Below are 21,175 nucleotides of genomic sequence, written 5' to 3' on the forward strand. Positions count from 1 at the left end.
ACATTTTATAAGTCTCTACTGGAGCGGCGGGGCCGGAGCACAGTGAACGTACCGGCCCCCAGCTCCTCCTCCCAGTCTCTCACCGCTGATACATCGCAGGCTGCGATGTCAAAAGGTGGCAGAACACCGTTCCGGTGTGTTCCGCCAGAAAAAAAGCCCTGCTTATTAGGCTGCCCTAGCCCCTAATATTTTAGAGGGTCACCAGCAGGCCCTTGCTCATAATGTTTTAGATGGTCAGATCAGCAGCAGGCCCTTGTCCCTAATGTTTTAGAGGGTCACCAGCAGGCCATCAATCATAATTTTTAAAGGGTGTGTATGACACCCTCCGTTATGTGTAATAAAGGGTGTATTGGCATGCCGGTTCCTTGTAATTTTTGGCAGCCCTTTCACTCAGTGCATAGGCTTTATGAGTGTAGGAGTCCCACTACCTGAACAATTGTACCACAATGTGAATAAGGCCTTTCTTTATGTGATATACAGGTTGTATCAGAGTGCCTCTTCCTTGTAATTTTTGGCAGCACTTGCACTTTATATACAAGTAAATATATAGGAAAGAATGTTTCCTAACAATTTTTCCTCTAAAATCGATTTTCTCTTCAGTTTTGTGTGTATTATTGTCAGTCTGCAAAAGTGGCGTACTACTCGGACAACATCGTTCCCAGCAGCGACCTGGGAGTCCAAGATGCATCCAGACATCCTCCCCATGCTGTTCCTGAACCATTTCAGTGGTGTTTCCATCAATTTCTGACCTTTTCCTGTAAGACACTCACCCCTCTTCAGAGCAGGGGGTGCCTGGTTTAATGCTCTAGTTCTCCCATTGACTTCCATTGTGCTCTGTAGAGCACCCGAGCATCCCAAAGTGTTCTACTTGAGCACCAGAGCACCCGAGTACTTTGGTGCTCGATCAACACTAGTATAGAGAAAACCGTCATTTTCAGAAATAGGAAGCATTGGGATATAGAAACAAGGCCATTACGTAAAACACAAAAGTGCAGATGCAAAGAGGCAACTGACGACAGACTTTACAACGATACCTTATGGCTTTTAAACATGTCCGGGCAATTTGAACACCAGTTTTCTTGTATTTTAGCAGGTCCTTCACATTCCAGAAAAAGTTTTTTTATAAAACGGTTGTTAATACAAGCAGATACGCTAATGTCGCACAAACCTGACAATGTCATTTGGTTTTATGGATGTTGGCAGAAATTGTATGATGAACTCATCCGTTTGTTTACAAATATCAGATTTATCGAGGGAATACTGCAAAATTTTACAGATAATGACCTATTCCCACAGGACAAGGTAAATTTGGCAGTTGTTTATGATCTTATGGAGACGGCTAGTGAAAATCTTGAAATACAAAACGCTTTCGCCAGATACGTGCACCACAGAAATTTTAGCATTATGTATCTTGTTCAAAATATTTTTTTTTGTCGGGGTAAGAAAAGCCGGACCATAAATTTAAACACTAAATACATGGTCCTTTTTATGAACCCTTGTGATAAATCACAGGTTATTACGTTGGCTCGGCAAATGTAACCCGGTAAAACACGTTTCTTTTTAGAAGCTTTTGAAGATGCTACTTATGGCCTTAAGGCTATTTACTTGTAGATTTAAGATCTGACACACCTGAGGAACTACGGCTAAGAACTGGTTTGTTTCCACCAGATGTTCCGGTGGCTTGTGTGCAAAAAGAAGCTCTAAAATGTGATATTTCTCATCTCGAAGGGCATTCTTGTTAGCTTCGTTGCTCCTGTAAAGATGTCGAAAAGGATCCGTCGTAGTTGAGATCTTTTAAAAGTGTTGGTCAAAACAAAACAGACAGTCCAAAAATCAATATTACGCACCACCAGTAATGATTTGATATCAGCTATTGGTGAGATTGCTCTCAATATCCTTAAAGGAAAAATTCCTCTTAGAGAACGACAAAAAAATATACTGAAAAGATGGCGCAAGGCTATAAAGAAATTAAGCAATAAAAGCTATCCCATTAAAGGCAAGAAGAGCATTGTGAACCAGAGCGGTGGTTTTATAGGTTCGCTGCTCGGTTTTGCAATACTTTTAATCACTAGCTTGATAGCTAATATAGTCGGCGGCTCATAATTGAGTATGTGGAGAAAATGTTTCCAAACACGAGTTGGACCAGCTAAAAAAAAAAACACCCGACATACGCCAAACCGCTACGCAGCGTTTAGATGCAGAAATTAGCTAAATACTACACAGAAATGACCTTTCAGATGATGAAAAAATTAAGAGATACACTACTGTGTTACAGAGTTACTTGATGCTGAACAAAAAGGCCGGTAAAGAAATGGCAACCTTAACTTTGATTACGCAGCCGCAACCCGATCAACAACAATTGACAAATGATTCTTCTATCCGAGACGATAAAAGTTAAAGAGAAACTTGACAATGTTAATATAAGGTATAGGAAAAATGCTGAACTTTTGTTGAACAAACTGTACCAACAAGGCATACTGGAACGCTAGGGGTGAATTCATTTACAAAGATCAAGCTATACCCGGATCCAACATCATCGACCTGATTCGAACCGCGACGCAGAGTCACGGTCTGCCTAAGGTTACAGTACCTCGTGGGTGGAACTTCTTCATGGAAACCATCGCTGTACTGAACGTGCCCTCAGTGGTGATCGGTAATACAATAACAAAAGTACTTTGCGATAATTTAAAAAGGGGATCGCCAGGTGAACCTTTTGAAGCAGTTCGTACCGCTTTTAGGCAGCAGCCGTTCGTAACACCACCACCAGTGTTAACGTGAGGCACCTTATTACCTAAAAAGAGTATGCCTTCTTTGTTACAGGTGGCTTGGTTAACGTTGTAAATTTTACTTTGACTGTATATAAAAATTTATTTGTATGTAATGTCTAATAATGTTTTTATTTGTTTTACATAAAATGACTTTGTAAATAAAAATGTAGTCCGTCTTTTTACAATAAATCCACTATCTTGATTAGTTAAAATTGCATAAACAGCGAGGTCACATAAGGGGATAGACGGTACTTAAAAACATTGCTAAAATGACTGCAAACGCCGTAATATTGAGAAAACAGTACTACACGCCAAAAGCTGTCGGTTCTTATGACGGCGCTGAGGCCTTATTCAGAGAAGTTGGAATAAGAAAAGACTCAGTAAAAAATTGGTTGAACAACGAGGATACTAACACATTGCACAAACCGGTAAAAAATTTTTTTAAAAGAAACAAAGTCGTAGTGTCTGATATAGATGGTCAATGGCAAGCCGATCTTGTGTCAATGATAGATTTTTCTAAAGAAAATAATGGTGTAAAATACTTGATAACGGTCATTGATATTCTTTTAAAATATGCTTGGGTGTCTGGACTTTCCAATAAATCTGAGGCGACAGTGGCAGCTGCTTTTGAGCAGGTATTTACGTTAAGCGAACGGAACCCCAGGAAAGTTCAGACGGATCGGAGCCGAGAGTTTATAAACAAGCCTAAGGAACAACTTTGTGACGCCTTTAAAATACATCATTTTTTAACTTTGAATATGGTCAAAGCGTCATTGGTGGAGCGTTTTAATAAAACGCTGAAAACAAGTACGTTATAAGGGTACATTCACAAAGGATTATGAACAAACTTATACAGACGAGATATTTACCATTTACGCTGTAAACACTAGGGGTCTCAGATCCCTTTATAAGTTGAAAGACCTGGCTGATGATCTCATTGAAGGATCGTTCTACGCGGAAAAAGTTAAAAAAGTCCCCCTTGATAAACAACGCGTTTACCGAATAGAAAAAATTGTGAAAATAAAACGAAAAAGGTTAGGGGAAAAATGCTGTATTTTGAAAAGTGGGTCGGTTACCCCGAAAAGTTTAACTCTTGGGTGCCAGAAAAGCAGTTGGTGAGCGTGTAAACTATGGAAGACGGGTAGTTTTTTATTACGCTACCCTGCAACCTGTCTGCCAACCTTTACCCTGAAAATACCATCGTTGATTACACCACTAAATTAGCAAAAGCTGTCCGTATTTGCGGCCCTTATGAAGCGGCGTTAGTAGAGATTCAGTACTCTCATTCGTGGAAAAACTTTGGGTCCGGAGATGGTGTATTCTACATCGCATGGCACGATGATCCGTTCAGAGAGTTTTTTGTTAAATCGGGGTATTACGCTAATAGGAATGAGCTGATCAAAGCCATTAATAACAAACTTGATTCTATAAAAATACCGCCTGATCAATTGCGCCTAAGATACGATGAGATTGACAGAACCGTTTATGTAACGAAATCAGCCTTACACAAGTTCATGCCAGGTGGAAAGTTAGACAGTATATTGGGTCTGCAGGGTTATGCACGCGATCGCTCGAACAAGAATGTAGATGCGGAGCATATCGTTTTGCGCTACAACAAATCTGGCTTGCCTGTTTTAAAACATTATGTGGATGTTTTAGCGGATGATGATTTAGTTTTAACAAAAGAGAACGATTCTTTACCTATAAAGAAAAAATTTACCCCGATATTAAAGCCGGATTTTATACAATGATTATTTATACAGATATCATTCAGCATCAACTTGTTGGCGAAACGTACAGCTTTTAAGAACTGTGGAGGTAAGCAGTACAAATGGTGAAATAGTCACTCAAAAGTATAACAGACTGGACTATATACCTCTCTGCAAACAACACTTTGATACTATTACAATATCGATACTCACGGACCAAGCTAAACCTGTTAAATCCAAATACGGAAAAACTATTGTGCGATTACACTTTAGACCTCGTGCGGTGACAACGCATTAAAATGTTGTCCCAGAGAGTGTACGGCGACCCGGATGAATATACACATTATTACATAGCGCAAGCCGGTCATGGTTTGGATGGCTTTCACGGAACAGAATTCATGCACGGTTCTGGGCTCGCTGGGTTATTTCGGGGGCTGTTCGGTCAGGTCGTTCACCTATACAAGAAAGGTGTGGAACTTGTAAAACCGCATGTAAAAACAGCTGCCAGGAACATCACTAAAGATGTTATCGCACCGGCACCGGCATCGACCGCTGTTATGGATCGAATAAATAGACCTACGCAAGGGCAGTAGGGCTCTGACGTTGTGCAAAATCGGAAAAAAACACGGAAAAGAAGACGCGGCCGCGCCGGCTGCGTCCTACCCCATTTTATGAATAAAGTAGCACCATCTAAGAGAACCGCCAGAAAACAAGAAGTCAATTACAGAGCGACATCTAATAAACCGCCATGGCTTTTGTACATGACGCATCCAACGAGTACGCCAAATGAGAGTTGGATATCTTTCAAATACCACCTACGCAAACAAGTATTGAAAAATCACTTTAAGTATAGGTACAACCAATAGCGGCCATTAATCAATTGAACATAACGATGGGCAACACACTGATTTCAAGAAGTCACAACCTTTATACGTATAGAGCGTATATAGAGACCCTAATAAATTATAATTCACAAACTTTAGCTGCACAATTTACAACCGGCTTAGGGTACTTTCACACTTGCACCAGAGGATTCTGGCAGTCAGTTCCGTCGCCGGAACTGCCTGCCGGATCCGTCAAAACGTATGCAAACTGATGGCATTTGTCAGAAAGATCAGGATCCTGATCTGTCTGACAAATGCATTGAAATACCGGATCCGTCTCTCCGGTGTCATCCGGAAAAACGGATCCGGCATTTCTTTTTTTTTTGCGGTGTGAGCGTGCGCAGACGGCAAAAACAGATCAGTTTTGGGTCCGGATCCGGCATTAATGCATTTCAATGGGAAAAAATGCCGGATCCAGCATTCCAGCAAGTGTTCCGGAATTTTGGACGGAGATAAAACCGCAGCATGCTGCAGTACTATCTCCATCCTGAAGAGTCAAAAAGACTGAACTGAAGACATCCTGATGCATCCTGAATGGATTGCTTTCCATTCAGAATGCATTAGGATAAAACTGATCAGTTCTTTTCTGGTATTGAGCCCCAAGGACGGAACTCAATGCCGGAAAAGAATAACGCTAGTGTGAAAGTACCCTTATTTCTTTTCTGGTATTGAGCCCCAAGGACGGAACTCAATGCCGGAAAAGAATAACGCTAGTGTGAAAGTATCCTTATTCTATAAAGATACCACAGGGCATCATGATGACAGGGCTCTTGATGGCCGTAATGTTGGTTTCACCAAGAGAGCGCAGTATACAACTCGCTCTAGAAGTGTGGAATTAATGGGACCCATTTAATCCTGAACGGATTAGATCTAAAGATAAAGTTGACCAAAAACAAAAACTCCTTCTGTCTTATGTCTGTTGAGGCTAACAATTTCCAAATACAGCACGCGTCACTGTTTGTCAAAAGAGTTCAAGTATCGCCAGCTGTGCTAATCGGACACAGTCACACGCTGTTAACTGCTAACGCAAAGTACTCGGTCGATCAAGCATCACTTAAAGTGTATAGTATTCCCGCCGGTATACGCATATCTAATCAGGAGAATCTTTTTCTCGGAAACATTCCAAAAACGACTTATTTTCCGGGAATTACCAAAGAAATCCTTTGTGCTTCAATCACTATAGTGTGAATTATGCCGCCTTATATTTGGACGGACAACAGATACCGGCAAAACCGTTGCAGCTTAATTTTCAAGACAAATCAGCGGTTCATGAATATATATCGCTTGTACATATTTCGGGGAAGCACAAGGCTGACAATGCTTTCTTTATCTGTGGATCGGTGAGAATTTTTGAACGGATACACTTTGTTCGCTTTTGATTTATCGCCGGATCAAGAACCTGACGGCCATTTTTCTCTAGTAAAAACTGGAGATCTCAGAGCTAAAATTAGATTTGCTGAGCAGGTGCTAAACACTTAACATGATTGTGTATTCCATTCATGAAAATATTATTGAAATAAAAAATAGAAGGGATGTTTTATGATTTTTAATTAATAAATTAACTGCGTTATTTACGCCCGGCGCATATTTAAAGGTGTATTTCCGTGCGATTTATTACCGAGAAATAAAATCATCGACCGTCCGGTGGCCTATATTGTAAATACGGACAATTCGTATCATCGGGGAAAGCATTGGATTTTAATTATATTATACCTGAATGATGTATCTATTTTTTTCAATAGACAAAACAAAAAACAACAGCAGCACACTAGCTTGACAAAGGCCCCATTGAGCTGGGCTGAAACGTTGCAACTGGGGTAATAAACGGGTCCACCACCCTCACGTTCTTTGGAGTGCTGCCTCAATTTTAGTTCTTTAGCCATAATTTTTTTTGATAGTTATGGATCATCGCCTGCAAATAAAATATTTCATTGTGAATTTATAAAATTTTTATCTAAAAACTCTAAGATTATAAAGGTATCAAAACAGGCAAATACAGGACACCGTTAGCTCGGTCTGTGGGAATTACTGCATCTATATGTTACATTGCATTGCTAAAGAAATGTCTTTTGAAAATGTATTAAAAATATTCACAAGCGATTTTAGAAAAAACGACCTTGTAACAAAAAAGTGACTTTGTAACAAAGCGCTTGAAACAATTATGTCTACGTTGTTGTAATTACACACAAACGTGTCTATCCTACTGCGCTGTTGAAAAATGTAACGTGTTGCGTAGTGAATAAAGACATTTTTCTTATTTCTGTTACAAATAGTTACAAAAATATTTCAACATGGTCTCACATACCCTTATGATTTCTGACCTCTTAAATAATGTCTTAGGACATGTCCGAACATGTTCGGACATCCCCTGACGTGCTTTGCTAAACCACAAATTGGATGCGGTATTTCCCAAAATGGATGCTGTGGGCAAAAATAAGGGCATGTTTTGGGTTCAGAAAGGGCATGTCGGAAGGGGATGATGCTTGACATAATAAGGGGAGTTGACTGGGCGGTATTTAGGCGTGGTTTGGGACGGGCGATGGGTGGCATTTGGGTTGGACTGGGAGTGGTTGTGGGCGGAAAAAGGGGCGTGTTGTCCTGTCACTTTTAGTTTGAGGAAAGCTATAGAGTTTATACTACTTCTGTCAGTCAACGTAAAGAGGGTATGGCAGTTGTGGAGAGAGCTGAGCCTCTAACAGCAATACCCCTTTTGTTCCTAGGGGCTCATTGGCATATATTAAAACAGATCAGCCAGTTTCATAGGTACAAATCTGCTGACAGATGCCCTTTAAACGACAGATTGACGACATTAGCTCCGGGTGTCTGCTGTGTGAAACAGCAGAAACTCAGTGGTGATTGTACCCGCTCCGTGGCAGGCACCATATTTAAAGTATGCACAACCACCATACATGTACAGCAGATGTCCTGAAGGTGTTAAAGGTGTTGCCTCAAGATATAAACTCATTATGTATCCACAGAATAGAAAATAAGTATCTTACGGCTGGGACTTGTATCGATTATAAAAAAAAGAAGATTCCAGGTTCCCTGAATGAATGAAGCAGCAATCAATCATGAAAGCTTCTATTCACTCTATTGGACTGCTGGAGATAGCCGAGATTTCCAGCATTTTTTTTTTTTTACCGCATGTAAATGGATTTGCAAAACCCAGTCGGATGCGTTGTAATGTACTCCCCACAGAAACTGCAACAAAAAAAGCACAGTACAAACATTTGGCTTGTTTCACACTGATACCATTGGTACTGTTTTTTAAAGGCTCTAGTAACTAATATTGTTGCTAGGGATAACATGACCATGCTTTGGCTGTGGTCTGAACAGAGGGTATGTGATCGATCAGGACTGAAAACTGACTTTTGAGTGCGATAGGTAAAAACATTCTCATTCTATATGAAGCACTTACTGAACATTCAGAATATTAAAAAGAAACTTACCAAGGTAAACAAAGTACGGAGAGATTACACTTCCCACTCGAGAAGACATAGAACCAATACCCACACCCATATTTCGTATGACTGTAGGATAAAGTTCAGCTGTGTATACATATGCCATGGAGAAGGCTGCTGTAACTCCAAATTTTCCCACCATCACCATTACTGTGGACAAAATGTGGAGACCTGGAAAAATAAATAACATATTATCTATATTAGTATTTTCTATTCTTATCAACCAAAATACAATCCCATTTGAATTGGTGACACTGTAGCAAAACAATCTATAATCACCAAACCAGAAAAGGTGCTAGACCAATAATGCATATTTAAAATACCATATTTATTAGAATACCGTATTAAAAACATAATAATGGCAAACATTGATACAGATAAAAACGTAGGGTGCACCTACATAAAAAAATATGGCATAAGAGTGTGAAAAAAAAAAAGTGACGGAAAACTGGCTCATTTGAAAGAGCCCTAACAAAGCTCTTTCCACCATTTTTCTATCATGTCCTCCATATAGATTTTGACACCTTCTGATACCCTGCCCACCACTGCAATCTGCTTCAGCCCTCCCCTAAATAGAGCCCCTGTCTCCGTCTGAATTGCCTGCCCTTCCAAAGAGTCTCTGCCACTCTCTCCACAAAGCCCATGCTACCTTGCATCTGTCCACCTCCTCACAGTGTTAGGGCTCATGCACACGAACGTATTTTCTTTCCGCTTCCGTTCCGGGATTTTTGCGGACCGTATGCGGAACCATTCACTTCAATGGGTCCTCAAAAACAACGGAAGGTACTCCATGTGCATTCCGTTTCCGTATTTCGGTTCCGCAAAATAGTAGTGCATGTCCTATTATTCAACAGCAAAAGAATCACAGGTGGCACTGCTGATACGTGTTTACACTGGTGCGTGCCTGCACAAGCCTCTCGATACCTCCAAACAAAAACCAACAAGGTGGTGCACAATCCAAAAGATAAAGTAATTAAATCTTGCAAACTGAGATGAAGAAAAAATAGGCAGCACTCACCAATGGTTCATTTGCTTCTTTATTTCAAGCAGACAAGTGCTTCATGCGGCAAGGTAGCAGTTAGCCAGATTCACATACCAGTGGCGATGGCCGTTTCGCACACGAGTGATCGTGCTTCCTCAGGCCACTACAGGTGCACGCCCATACGTGCTGACCTCTTATACCCCGGCATCAGGTTGCCATGGTAACCCACAACAACCAGGAGCCGTGCACACAAGAGATCATTGATAAACATGTTACAACAAAGAGATACAATATTACAAAAATGCATTTAAATCATTGCGGTCATTCAGACCAAGCTGACCTGTTGCTCCTGTACAGATGATCCACTTTGCTTCTTTTTGCAAAAGGGTGCGGTGTCTGTCTCCTCTCTGAACTGGGTATGGGACAGTCTCTATCCCAGCAAACTGCAGTGCTTTCACATTACCTCCATGTACCTTTCTCACATGGTCAACTAGTCTGGTGCAACCTTTTCCCATCATTATAGAGTTAAAATGTTCCCTGATCCTCTCAAATAAACATCTGATGGTCGTTCCCACATAGAAGTGGCCACAATCACAAATCAAAACATATACTACATAAGTACTTCTACAGTTTATGAAACTAGTGATCCTTTTTGTGATGGGACCTATTTTGACAATCTTTTTTTGGCAGTTATGTTCACATAGCGAACAACTGCCACATTTAGGCCCCCTGCACACGATCAGGATTGCGTGCGGATTTTCCGCGCGGATTTGCGTGCGGAAAATCCGCACCGTAGGTCATGTCCATTGTATTCTATGAGAATTTGAAATTCTCAATGCACACGATGCGGATTTTTTTCGCGCGGATTTTGACCTGCGGTGCGGATTTTAAAATCCGCGACATGTCAATTAATTTTTTTTTTCCTGACCGGATTTTCTTCATTCACTTAGTGAAATCCGCATGCGGAAAATCCGCACCGAATCCGCACCAAATCCGCACGCAAATCCGTATGCAAATCCGCACCAATTAATGCGGATTGACCGCACAGATTTGCCTGCGAACACCTGCGGATTTCAGTGCGGATTCTCCGCACATGAATCCTGAACGTGTGCATGTACCCTTATAGTTACCAGCCGGCAACCTCTCCTGTAACCAATTAGTCTTTTTTTCTCCCAAAAATCTGTCCTCAATCACTGCTGCAACCCCTTCAGTGTGTGGTATGCGTGTGTAAAAACTCTCCACATCCAGGGACACTAGTTGATAACCCTCCTGCCAATGAAATTGCTTCAAAGAGAGGAGGAAATCATTAGTGTCCCTGATGTAGGCTGGGGCACTACTTAATATTGGTCTTAATAACCAGTCAACATACTGGGACAATGGTTCTGTCACTGAGCCAATCCGGACCACAATAGGGCGACCCGGGGGATGGCTCAGTGACTTATGCACCTTGGGTATGAAATACCATGAGGGTTTCATAGGATGAGGAGGTATTAATTTCTCCAAGAACTTACTTGGGAGAAAACCCATGGCAACGTACTTGGATACCAACTGTTTTAACTCACTCTGAATGCATGCAACTGGATCCTGTTTTAATCTTTCATAGGTGAGCTGATCACTTAGCTGCCTATTTTTTCTTCATCTCAGTTTGCAAGATTACATGTCCTATTATTGTTTGCAAATCATGGTCCGAGGTCCCATTAAAGACAATGGGTCCGCAAAAAATACGTAACGCACACGGAACATCTGTATGTTATCCGTATTTTGCGGATCCATACTATAGAAATGCTATGCCTAGCCCATCTTGCTCATGTGTTTGGTGATTAATAAGTTACTGTTTCCATACGGATATGTTTTGTGGAATAATGGAACGGAAGAGAACTTAAATCAGAGGGAAAAAAAACCTCAGATACGGAACAACGAATCCGTGAAAAACGGACCGCAAAACAACAACGGTCATGTGCATGAGCCCTTACACTGTGGTTCCTAGGGCCCACCAGTGGAATTGATTTTGGGGGACAACATTGCAGTTGGTAAATTTGGGGGATGTTTGGCCTGGGAAAGCCTGAATTTGTAGGGACAGTCTGTGAAAATTGGAAACAGTCCTGTTGCCAACTATGAGCCCACCATACAGCTACAAGGAGACATTACCTGTTCATTTTGTTTGGCCTCATGCATGAATATGTGCATGTAACCTCGCAGTACAGTATGCAGATTAGACCTTTTTTGCATACTGCACTATATCAATGTGAGTCTATATATGTGCTATGTGTGGTCATATATTAGTATATGTGTAACAAGACTGATCATATCTCTAAACAGTCAGGTCCATAAATATTGGTACATCGACACAATTCTAACATTGTGGGCTCTATAAACCACCACAAAAGATTTGAAATGAAACGAACAAGATGTGCTTTAACTGCAGACTGTCAGCTTTAATTTGAGGGTATTTACATCCAAATCAGGTGAACAGTGTAAAAATTACAACAGTTTGCATATATGCCTCCCACTTGTTAAGGGACCAAAAGTAATGGGACAATTGCCTTCTCAGCTGTTCCATGGCCAGGTGTGTGTTATTCCCTCATTATCCCAATTACAATGAGCAGATAAAAGGTCCAGAGTTCATTTCAAGTGTGCTATTTGCATTTGGAATCTGTTGTCATGTCTCAAGAAGAGATCCAAAGAGCTGTCACTATTAGTGAAGCAAGCCATCATTAGGCTGAAAAAACAAAACAAACCCATCAGAGACATAGCAAAAACATTAGCGTGGCCAAAACAACTGTTTGGAACATTCTTAAAAAGAAGGAATGCACCGGTGAGCTCAGCAACACCAAAAGACCCGGAAGACCACGGAAAACAACTGTGGTGGATGACCGAAGAATTCTTTCCCTGGTGAAGAAAACACCGTTCACAACAGTTGGTCAGATCAAGAACACTCTCCAGGAGGTAGGTGTATGTGTGTCAAAGTCAACAATCAAGAGAAGACTTCACCAGAGTGAATACAGAGGGTTCACCACAAGATGGAAACCATTGGTGAGCCTCAAAAACAGGAAGGCCAGATTAGAGTTTGCCAAACGACATCTAAAAAAAAGTCTCCACAGTTCTGGAACAACATCCTATGGACAGATGAGACCAAGATCAACTTGTACCAGAGTGATGGGAAGAGAAGAGTATGGAGAAGGAAAGGAACTGCTCATGATCCTAAGCATACCACCTCATCAGTGAAGCATGGTAGTGTCATGGCATGGGATTGTATGGCTGCCAATGGAACTGGTTCTATTGTTTTTATTGATGATGTGACTGCTGACAAAAGCAGCAGGATGAATTCTGAAGTGTTTCGGGCAATATTATCTGCTCATATTCAGCCACATGCTTCAGAGCTCATTGGATGGCGCTTCACAGTGCAGATGGACAATGACCCAAAGCATACTGCAAAATCAACCAAAGAGTTTTTTAAGGGAAAGAAGTGGAATGTTATGCAATGGCCAAGTCAATCACCTGACCTGAATCCGATTGAGCATGCATTTCACTTGCTGAAGACAAAATTGAAGGGAAAATGCCCCAAGAACAAGCAGGAACTGAAGACAGTTGCAGTAGAGGCCTGGCAGTGCATCACCAGGGATGAAACCCAGCATCTGGTGAGGTCTATGCGTTCCAGACTTCAGGCTGTAATTGACTGCAAAGGATTTGCAACCACGTATTAAAAAGTTAAAGTTTGATTTATGATTATTATTCTGTCCCATTACTTTTGGTCCCTTAACAAGTGGGAGGCACATATGCAAACTGTTGTAATTCCTACACCGTTCACCTGGTTTGGATGTAAATACCCTAAAATTAAAGCTGACAGTCTGCAGTTAAAGCACATCTTGTTCGCTTCATCTCAAATTCATTGTGGTGGTGTATAGAGCCAAAAATGTTAGAATTGTGTCGATGTACCGATATTTATGGACCTGACTGTATATGCCTTGTTTTACCTTCATATATGCATAGTCCATATATAAAAAGGTACAACCATGGTACATACGACTAGGCATACATAGTGCATATATACAGTTGTGTTCAAAATTATTCAACCCCCAATGCTGTAAAGGGTTTTAGGGAATTTAGTGTACATTTGTAATTGTGTTCAGAATGAAATCTTACAAGGACTTTTTAAAGAACCAAATGCAACTAAAATGACATCAATTGTTTTTGTAATACAGTATTAATTTATTTTTTTGTGATTTCTTCATTGACACAATTATTCAACCCCCTTAAAGACTACCACTCTTAAGAACAGAGGTTCATTCAAGTCTTTTCGATCAGGTATTGAAAACACCTGTGGATGTCAAGGAGCAGCAATCAAGCATAATAAGCACCAATTAGGCAGATTTAAAAGGACTGTGATACTCAGCTCCTTCTAGACATTTACTGGTGTGTTTACAAACATGGTCAAGTCAAGAGAATGGTCCAGGAAGACAAGAGAATAGGTGATTTCTCTTCACAGGAAGGGCAATGGCTCTAAGAAGATTGCAAAGATGTTAAACATACCAAGAGACACCATAGGAAGCATCATTCGCAAATTCAAGGCAAAGGGCACTGTTGAAACGCTACCTGGTCGTGGCAGCAAGAAGATGCTGACTTCGACTGCTGTGCGCTACCTGAAGCGCAAAGCGGAGAAAAGTCCCCGTGTGACTGCTGAGGAACTGAAAAAAGATTTGTCAGATGTGGGTACTGAAGTTTCAGCTCAGACAATAAGGCGCACACTGCGTAATGAAGGCCTCCATGCCAGAACTCCCAGGCGCACCCACTTGTTGTCTCCAAAGAATAAGAAGACTCAACTGCAGTATGCCAAAAGTCATGTGGACAAACCACAAAAGTTTTGGGATAGTGTTCTGTGGACTGATGAAACAAAATTAGAACTGTTTGGGCCCATGGATCAACGCTATGTTTGGAGGAGGAAGAACAAGGCCTATGAAGAAAAGAACACCTTGCCTACTGTGAAGCATGGTGGGGGGTCAATCATGCTTTCGGGCTGTTTTGCTTCTACAGGTACAGGGAAGCTTCAGCGTGTGCAAGGTACCATGAATTCTCTTCAGTACCAGGAGATATTGGATGAAAATGTGATGCAGTCCGTCACAAACCTGAGGCTTGGGAGACGTTGGACCTTTCAACAGGACAATGATCCCAAGCATACCTCCAAGTCCACTAGCGCATGGTTGCAGATTAAAGGCTGGAACATTTTGAAGTGGCCATCGCAGTCACCAGACTTAAATCCGATTGAGAACCTCTGGTGGGACTTAAAGAAAGCAGTTGCAGCGCGCAAGCCTAAGAATGTGACTGAACTGGAGGCTTTTGCCTATGAAGAATGGGCGAAGATACCCGTAGATCGCTGCAAGACACTTGTGTCAAGCTATGCTTCACGTTTAAAAGCTGTTATAACTGGAAAAGGATGTTGTACTAAGTACTAAGATTGAATGTCACTTGGGGGTTGAATAAAACTGATAATGATGTGAGCACAGAAAAGACATTTGTGGTTATTTCATTATAAATGTTATGTTATATTTGTCTGACTTACAAGTGCCTCTTTGATTTAATTGTAAACAAGATGACTGAAATGATCAAAATCAATGTCAAACTGGCCAAAACACTCAATTTCAGTGGGGGTTGAATAATTTTGAACACAACTGTAAATGTATGACCAAGTATAGTAAATGCATAAAGTAAAGTATGACCAGGCATGCTGAATATGTAGTGGCACGGCCTGCCACAGCACATATATAAAAGAATGACAGTAGGGAGCAGGTGGGAGATGCTTTTTTCTAATTTTGCGCATAAAAGGGTAGTATATAAAATGAGAATGCTTGGACTGGGAGAAAATGTCTGTATGTGGGTAAGTAACTGGCTCAGTGATAGAGAACAGAGGGTGGTTATTAACGGTACACACTCAGATTGGGTCACTGTCACTAGTGGGGTATCACAGGGATCAGTATTGGGCCCTATTCTCTTCAATATATTTATTAATGTTCTTGTAGAAGACTTGCACAGTAAAATATTATTTTTTGCAGATGACACTAAACTGTATAAAGTAATTGACACTGAAGAGGACAGTATACTGCTACAGATGGATCTGGATAGATAAGTGGCAGATGAGGTTTAACACTGACAAATGTAAGATTATGCACATGGGAAGGAATAATGCAAGTCACCCGTACATACTAAATGTTAAAACACTGGGTAACACTGACATGGAAAAGGACCTAGGAATTTTAGTGAACAGCAAACTAAGCTGTAGAAACCAGTGTCAGGCATCTGCTGCCTAGGCCAATAAGATAATGGGTTGCATCAAAAGGGGCATAGATGCCGTGATGAGAACATAGTCCTACCACTCTACAAATCATTAGTCAGACCACACATGGAGTACTGTGTACAGTTCTGGGCTCCTGTGAACAAGGCAGACATAGCAGAGCTGGAGAGGGTTCAGAGGAGGGCAACTAAATTAATAACTGGAATGGATGGACTACAGTACCCTGAAAAATTATCAAAATTGGGGTTATTCACTTTCTGGAGTATAATAATATTACAGGCTATAGCTACTGGAGATGGGTTGTTGATCCAGGGAGTTATCTGATTGCTTGATTGGAGTCGGGAAGGAGTTTTTTTCCCCCTAACCTCTTGGGGACACAGGGCGTACAGGAACGCCCTGATGTCCCGGTACTTAAAAAGGACCTTTCACTACAATAAAAAATCTAAACTAAGCATACAGACATGGAGAGCGGCACCCAGGGATCTCCCTGCACTTACTATTATCCCTGGGTGCCGCTCCGTTCTCCCGGTATAGCCGGCATAGTTTTTTTTTTCTCTCAGGCTATGAGCTGAGCGCTGCGATTGCCCAGCGCTACAGCCTGGGAGAAGGAGACGCCGGCAGGCTCCACCCAGTTGAGCCGAAAATCTAAAGATACCGGAGCCTATACCGGGAGAACAGAGCGGCGCCCAGGGATAATAGTAAGTGCAGGGAGATCCCTGGGCGTCGCTCTCCATGTCTGTATGCTTAGTTTAGATTTGTTATTGTAGTGAAAGGTCCTCTTTAACCACTTAAGGACCACAGGTTTATACCCCCCTAGTGACCAGGCCCTTTTATACAAATCGGCACTTCACAACTTTAACGGTTTATTGCTCGGTCATGCAACTTGGCACCCAAATGAATTTTACCTCCTTTTCTTCTCACAAATACAGCTTTCTTTTGGTGGTATTTGATTGCTGCTGAGATTAATCAAAATAGACCGCAATTTTAAAAAAAAATAGTGTATTTTTAACTTTTTCTGGTAAAATTGTTCAAATATAATTACATGTCTATACAAGTTTGTGTCAAAATTTATTGTGCTACATGTCTTTGATAAAAAAAAATCCAATAAGTGTATATTTATTGGTTTGCGCAAAAGTTATAGCGTTTACAAACTATGGTACAAAAATGTGAATTTCCGCATTTTGAAGCAGCTCTGACTTTCTGAGCACCTGTCATGTTTCTTGAGGTGCTAGAATGCCAGGATAGTATAAATACCCCCCAAATGACCCCATTTTAGAAAGAAGACACCGCAAAGTATTCGCGGAGGGGCATGGTGAGTTTATGTATGATTTAATTTTTTTCACAAGTTAGCGAAAAATGACACTTTCTGAGGAAAAAAAATAATAATAAAGATTCCATTTCTGCTAACTTCTGGCAAAAAAAAAAAAAATCTCCGACGGACTCTTTATGCCCCTCAGTGAATACCTTGGGGTGTCTACTTTCCGAAATGGGGTCATTTGTGGGGTGTGTTTATTGTTCTGCCATTTTCGGCGGGGCTAAATTGTGAGCAACCCTGTAAAGCCTAAAGGTACTCGTTGGACTTTCGGCCCCTTTACGCACCTAGGCTGCAAAAAAGTGTCACACATGTGGTATCGCCATACTCAGAAGAAGTAGGGCAATGTGTTTTGGGGTGTATTTTTACATATACCCATGATGGGTGAGAGAAATATCTCTGTAAATTGACAACTTTGTATAAAAAAATTTTAAAAGTTGTCATTTACAGAGATATTTCTCACACACAGTATGGGTATATGTAAAAATACACCCCAAAACACATTGTCCTACTTCTTCTGAGTACGGCGATACCACAGGTGTGACACTTTTTTGCAGCCCAGGTGCGCAAAGGGGCCCAAATTCCAATGAGTACCTTTAATATTTCACAGGGCATTTTTACGCATTTGGATTCCAAACTTCTTCTCACGCTTTAGGGCCCCTAAAATGCCAGGGCAGTATAAATTCCCCACAAGTGACCCCATTTTGGAAAGAAGATACCCCAAGGTATTCCGTGAGGGGCATGGCGAGTTCATAGAAGTTTTTTTTTTGGCACAAGTTAGCGGAAAAAGATATATATATATATTTATTTTTTCTTACAAAGTCTCATATTCCACTAACTTGTGACAAAAAATAAAATTTTACATGAACTCGCCATGCCCCTCATGGAATACCTTGGGGTGTCTTCTTTCCAAAATGGGGTCACTTGTGGGGTATTTATACTGCCCTGGAATTTTAGGGGCCCTAAAGCGTGAGAAGAAGTCTGGAATCCAAATGTCTAAAAATGCCCTCCTAAAAGGTACTCATTGGAATTTGGGCCCCTTTGCGCACCTAGGCTACAAAAAAGTGTCACACATGTGGTATCGCCGTACTCAGGAGAAGTAGGGCAATGTGTTTTGGGGTGTCTTTTCACACATATCCATACTATGTGTGAATAGAGAAAATGTGGGCAGCACTACTGTCAAAATAGTACAAACGGAGTGCCAGCGGCTGAGTAGGCGATCCACCTCCAAATAATATAGAAAAAAAGAAATCCGCAGCACATCCAATTGATCAAAAAGTAAAAAGAAGCTTTATTCACCAAGCATGCGACGTTTCAACGTTTCAATCCTCTCAATCCTGTCACTGCTTGAGAAAAATCCCATTGAGAGGATTGAAACGTCGCATGCTTGGTGAATAAAGCTTCTTTTTACTTTTTGATCAATTGGATGTGCTGCGGATTTCTTTTTTTCCATACTATGTGTGAGAAATATCTCTGTAAATGACAACTTTTTCAATTTTTTTTATACAAAGTTGTCAATTTACAGAGATATTTCTCTCACCCAGCATGGGTATATGCAAAAATACACCCCAAAACACATTGCCCTACTTCTTATGAGTACGGCAATACCACATGTGTGACACTTTTTTGCAGCCAAGATGCGCAAAGGGGCCCAAATTCCAATGAGTACCTTTAGGATTTCACAGGGCATTTTTACGCATTTGGATTCTGTGAGGGGTATGGTGAGTTCATGTAAGATTTTATTTTTTGGCACAAGTTAGTAAGAAAAAATAAAATAAAATCAATTTCCGCTAACTTGTGGCAAAAAAATTTTTTTCTATGAACTCGCCATGCCCCTCAAAAGTGATCTTTATAGCGCCGCAGCGATTTTACGGTGTTTTTGCAGTGATCAGAAAAAAAAAGAATTTCTGTTACTGCGGTGGGGCGGACTGAACGCAAGTGTGCGCACAAAATCAGGCCTCATCAGGTGAACACTGCGTTTTTTGAAGAGCCGCAGAACGCAGATTTTGCTGGACTGGTTTTTTGACACCATGTCCCATTTGAAGCACCCCTGATGCACTCCTAGAGTAGAAACTCCAAAAAAGTGACCCCATTTTGGAAACTACGGGATAGGGTGGCAGTTTTGTTGGTACTAGTTTAGGGTACATATGATTTTTGGTTGCTCTATATTACACTTTTTTGTGCGGCAAGGTAACAAGAAATAGATTTTTTTGCACTTTTTTATTTTTTTGTTATTTACAACATTCATCTGACAGGTTAGATCATGTGGTAATTTTACAGAGCAGGTTGTCACGGACGTGGTGATACCTAATATGTAAACAATCTTTTTTTTATTTATGTAAGTTTTACACAATGATTTCATTCTTAAAACAAAAAAAATGTTTTAGTGTCTCCATAGTCTAAGAGCCATAGTTTTTTCAGTTTTTGGGCGATTATCTTAAGTAGGGTCTCATTTTTTGCGGGATGAGATGACGGTTTGATTAACACTATTTTGGGGTGCATATGACTTTTTGATCGCTTGCTATTACACTTTTTGTGACGTAAGATGACAAAAAATGGCTTTTTTTACACCGTTTTTATTTTTATTTTTTTTACGGTGGTCACCTGAGGGGTTAGGTCATGTGATATTTTTATAGAGCCGGTCGATACGGACGCGTCGATACCTAATATGTATACTTTTTTTTTATTTATTTAAGTTTTACACAATGATTTCATTTTTGAAACAAAAAAAATCCTGTTTTAGTGTTTCCATAGTCTAAGAGCCATAGTTTTTTCAGTTTTTGGGCGATTATCTTGGGTAGGGTATGATTTTTGCGGGATGAGATGACGGTTTGATTGGTACTATTTTGGCGTACATGCGACTTTTTTGATCACTTTTATTACCTTTTTTGGGAAGTAAGGTGGGCAAAATTTCAATTTTCTCATAGTTTTTATTTTTCATGGCGTTCACCGTGCGGGGAAAGTAACATGACCGTTTTATAGATCAGGTCATTACGGACGCGGCGATACCTAATATGTGTAGTGCATTTTATTTTATTTTTTTTTATTCAGTGATAAATGTGTTTTTTTTAATCTTAACTTTTTTCACTTTTTTTTTACATTTTTTTGACCCAGACCCACTTGGTTCTTGAAGATCCAGTGGGTCTGATGTCTGTATAATACAGTACAGTACAATATATATTGTACTGTACTGTATTTTACTTACACTTTGTCTGAACAGATCTCTGCCTTTAGCACAGATCTGTTCAGCACCATGGACAGCAGGATGCCTGAGACAGCGTCCTGTTGCCATGGGAACCTTCCCCGTCTGCTCAGTACTGGTCAGAACTTCGCAGACGGGGAAGGGTAAGGGCGGGGCTGTCTCCCTCTCCCATCGGGGGGCTGCAAAGGCACAGCAGCCCCCTGATGGGAGAGGGAGGGAGCTCCCTGAGCTGTTAACCTTTTCCATACAGCGGTCCGTACGGACCGCTGTATGGAAAGGGTTAAACGGCTGACATCGCATCACCGATGTCAGCCGTTTATACCAGGGTGTCAGCAATGTGCTGGCACCCTGGTATACCCACTAGACGCCAACGATTATTCCGCACCTCCCGCACACCCCTCCCGCACCGCCTGCGACACCCCCCTGCACCACCCGCCCACATAATATCATTCAGGGGTGCAGGGGGGGGTTAATAAAACTTTATTTGGGGCATTTTAAAGTTTGATCCCCGCGGTCTCAGAATCGGCTAAAAGCGCAGCACACTGCAAATCTGAATTGACCTGCGGTTTTC

The 21,175-nt window shown here is 41.0% G+C and overlaps 1 protein-coding gene across 1 annotated transcript in view; it reads right to left on the reverse strand.

Annotated features, from left to right (window-relative positions):
* The window catches only part of LOC120977268 (solute carrier family 22 member 5-like), a 402,654-nt gene that overhangs the window by 35,050 nt on the left and 346,429 nt on the right, over positions 1–21,175 (reverse strand). Inside the window, exon 8 of the mRNA XM_040405119.1 lies at positions 8,811–8,993. Within this exon, the coding sequence (XP_040261053.1) occupies positions 8,811–8,993 (183 nt within the window). The remainder of the gene's footprint in view (positions 1–8,810; positions 8,994–21,175) is intronic.

This window comes from Bufo bufo, chromosome 1 (assembly GCF_905171765.1).
Source record: "Bufo bufo chromosome 1, aBufBuf1.1, whole genome shotgun sequence".
In the NCBI taxonomy this organism is placed as follows: domain Eukaryota; kingdom Metazoa; phylum Chordata; class Amphibia; order Anura; family Bufonidae; genus Bufo; species Bufo bufo.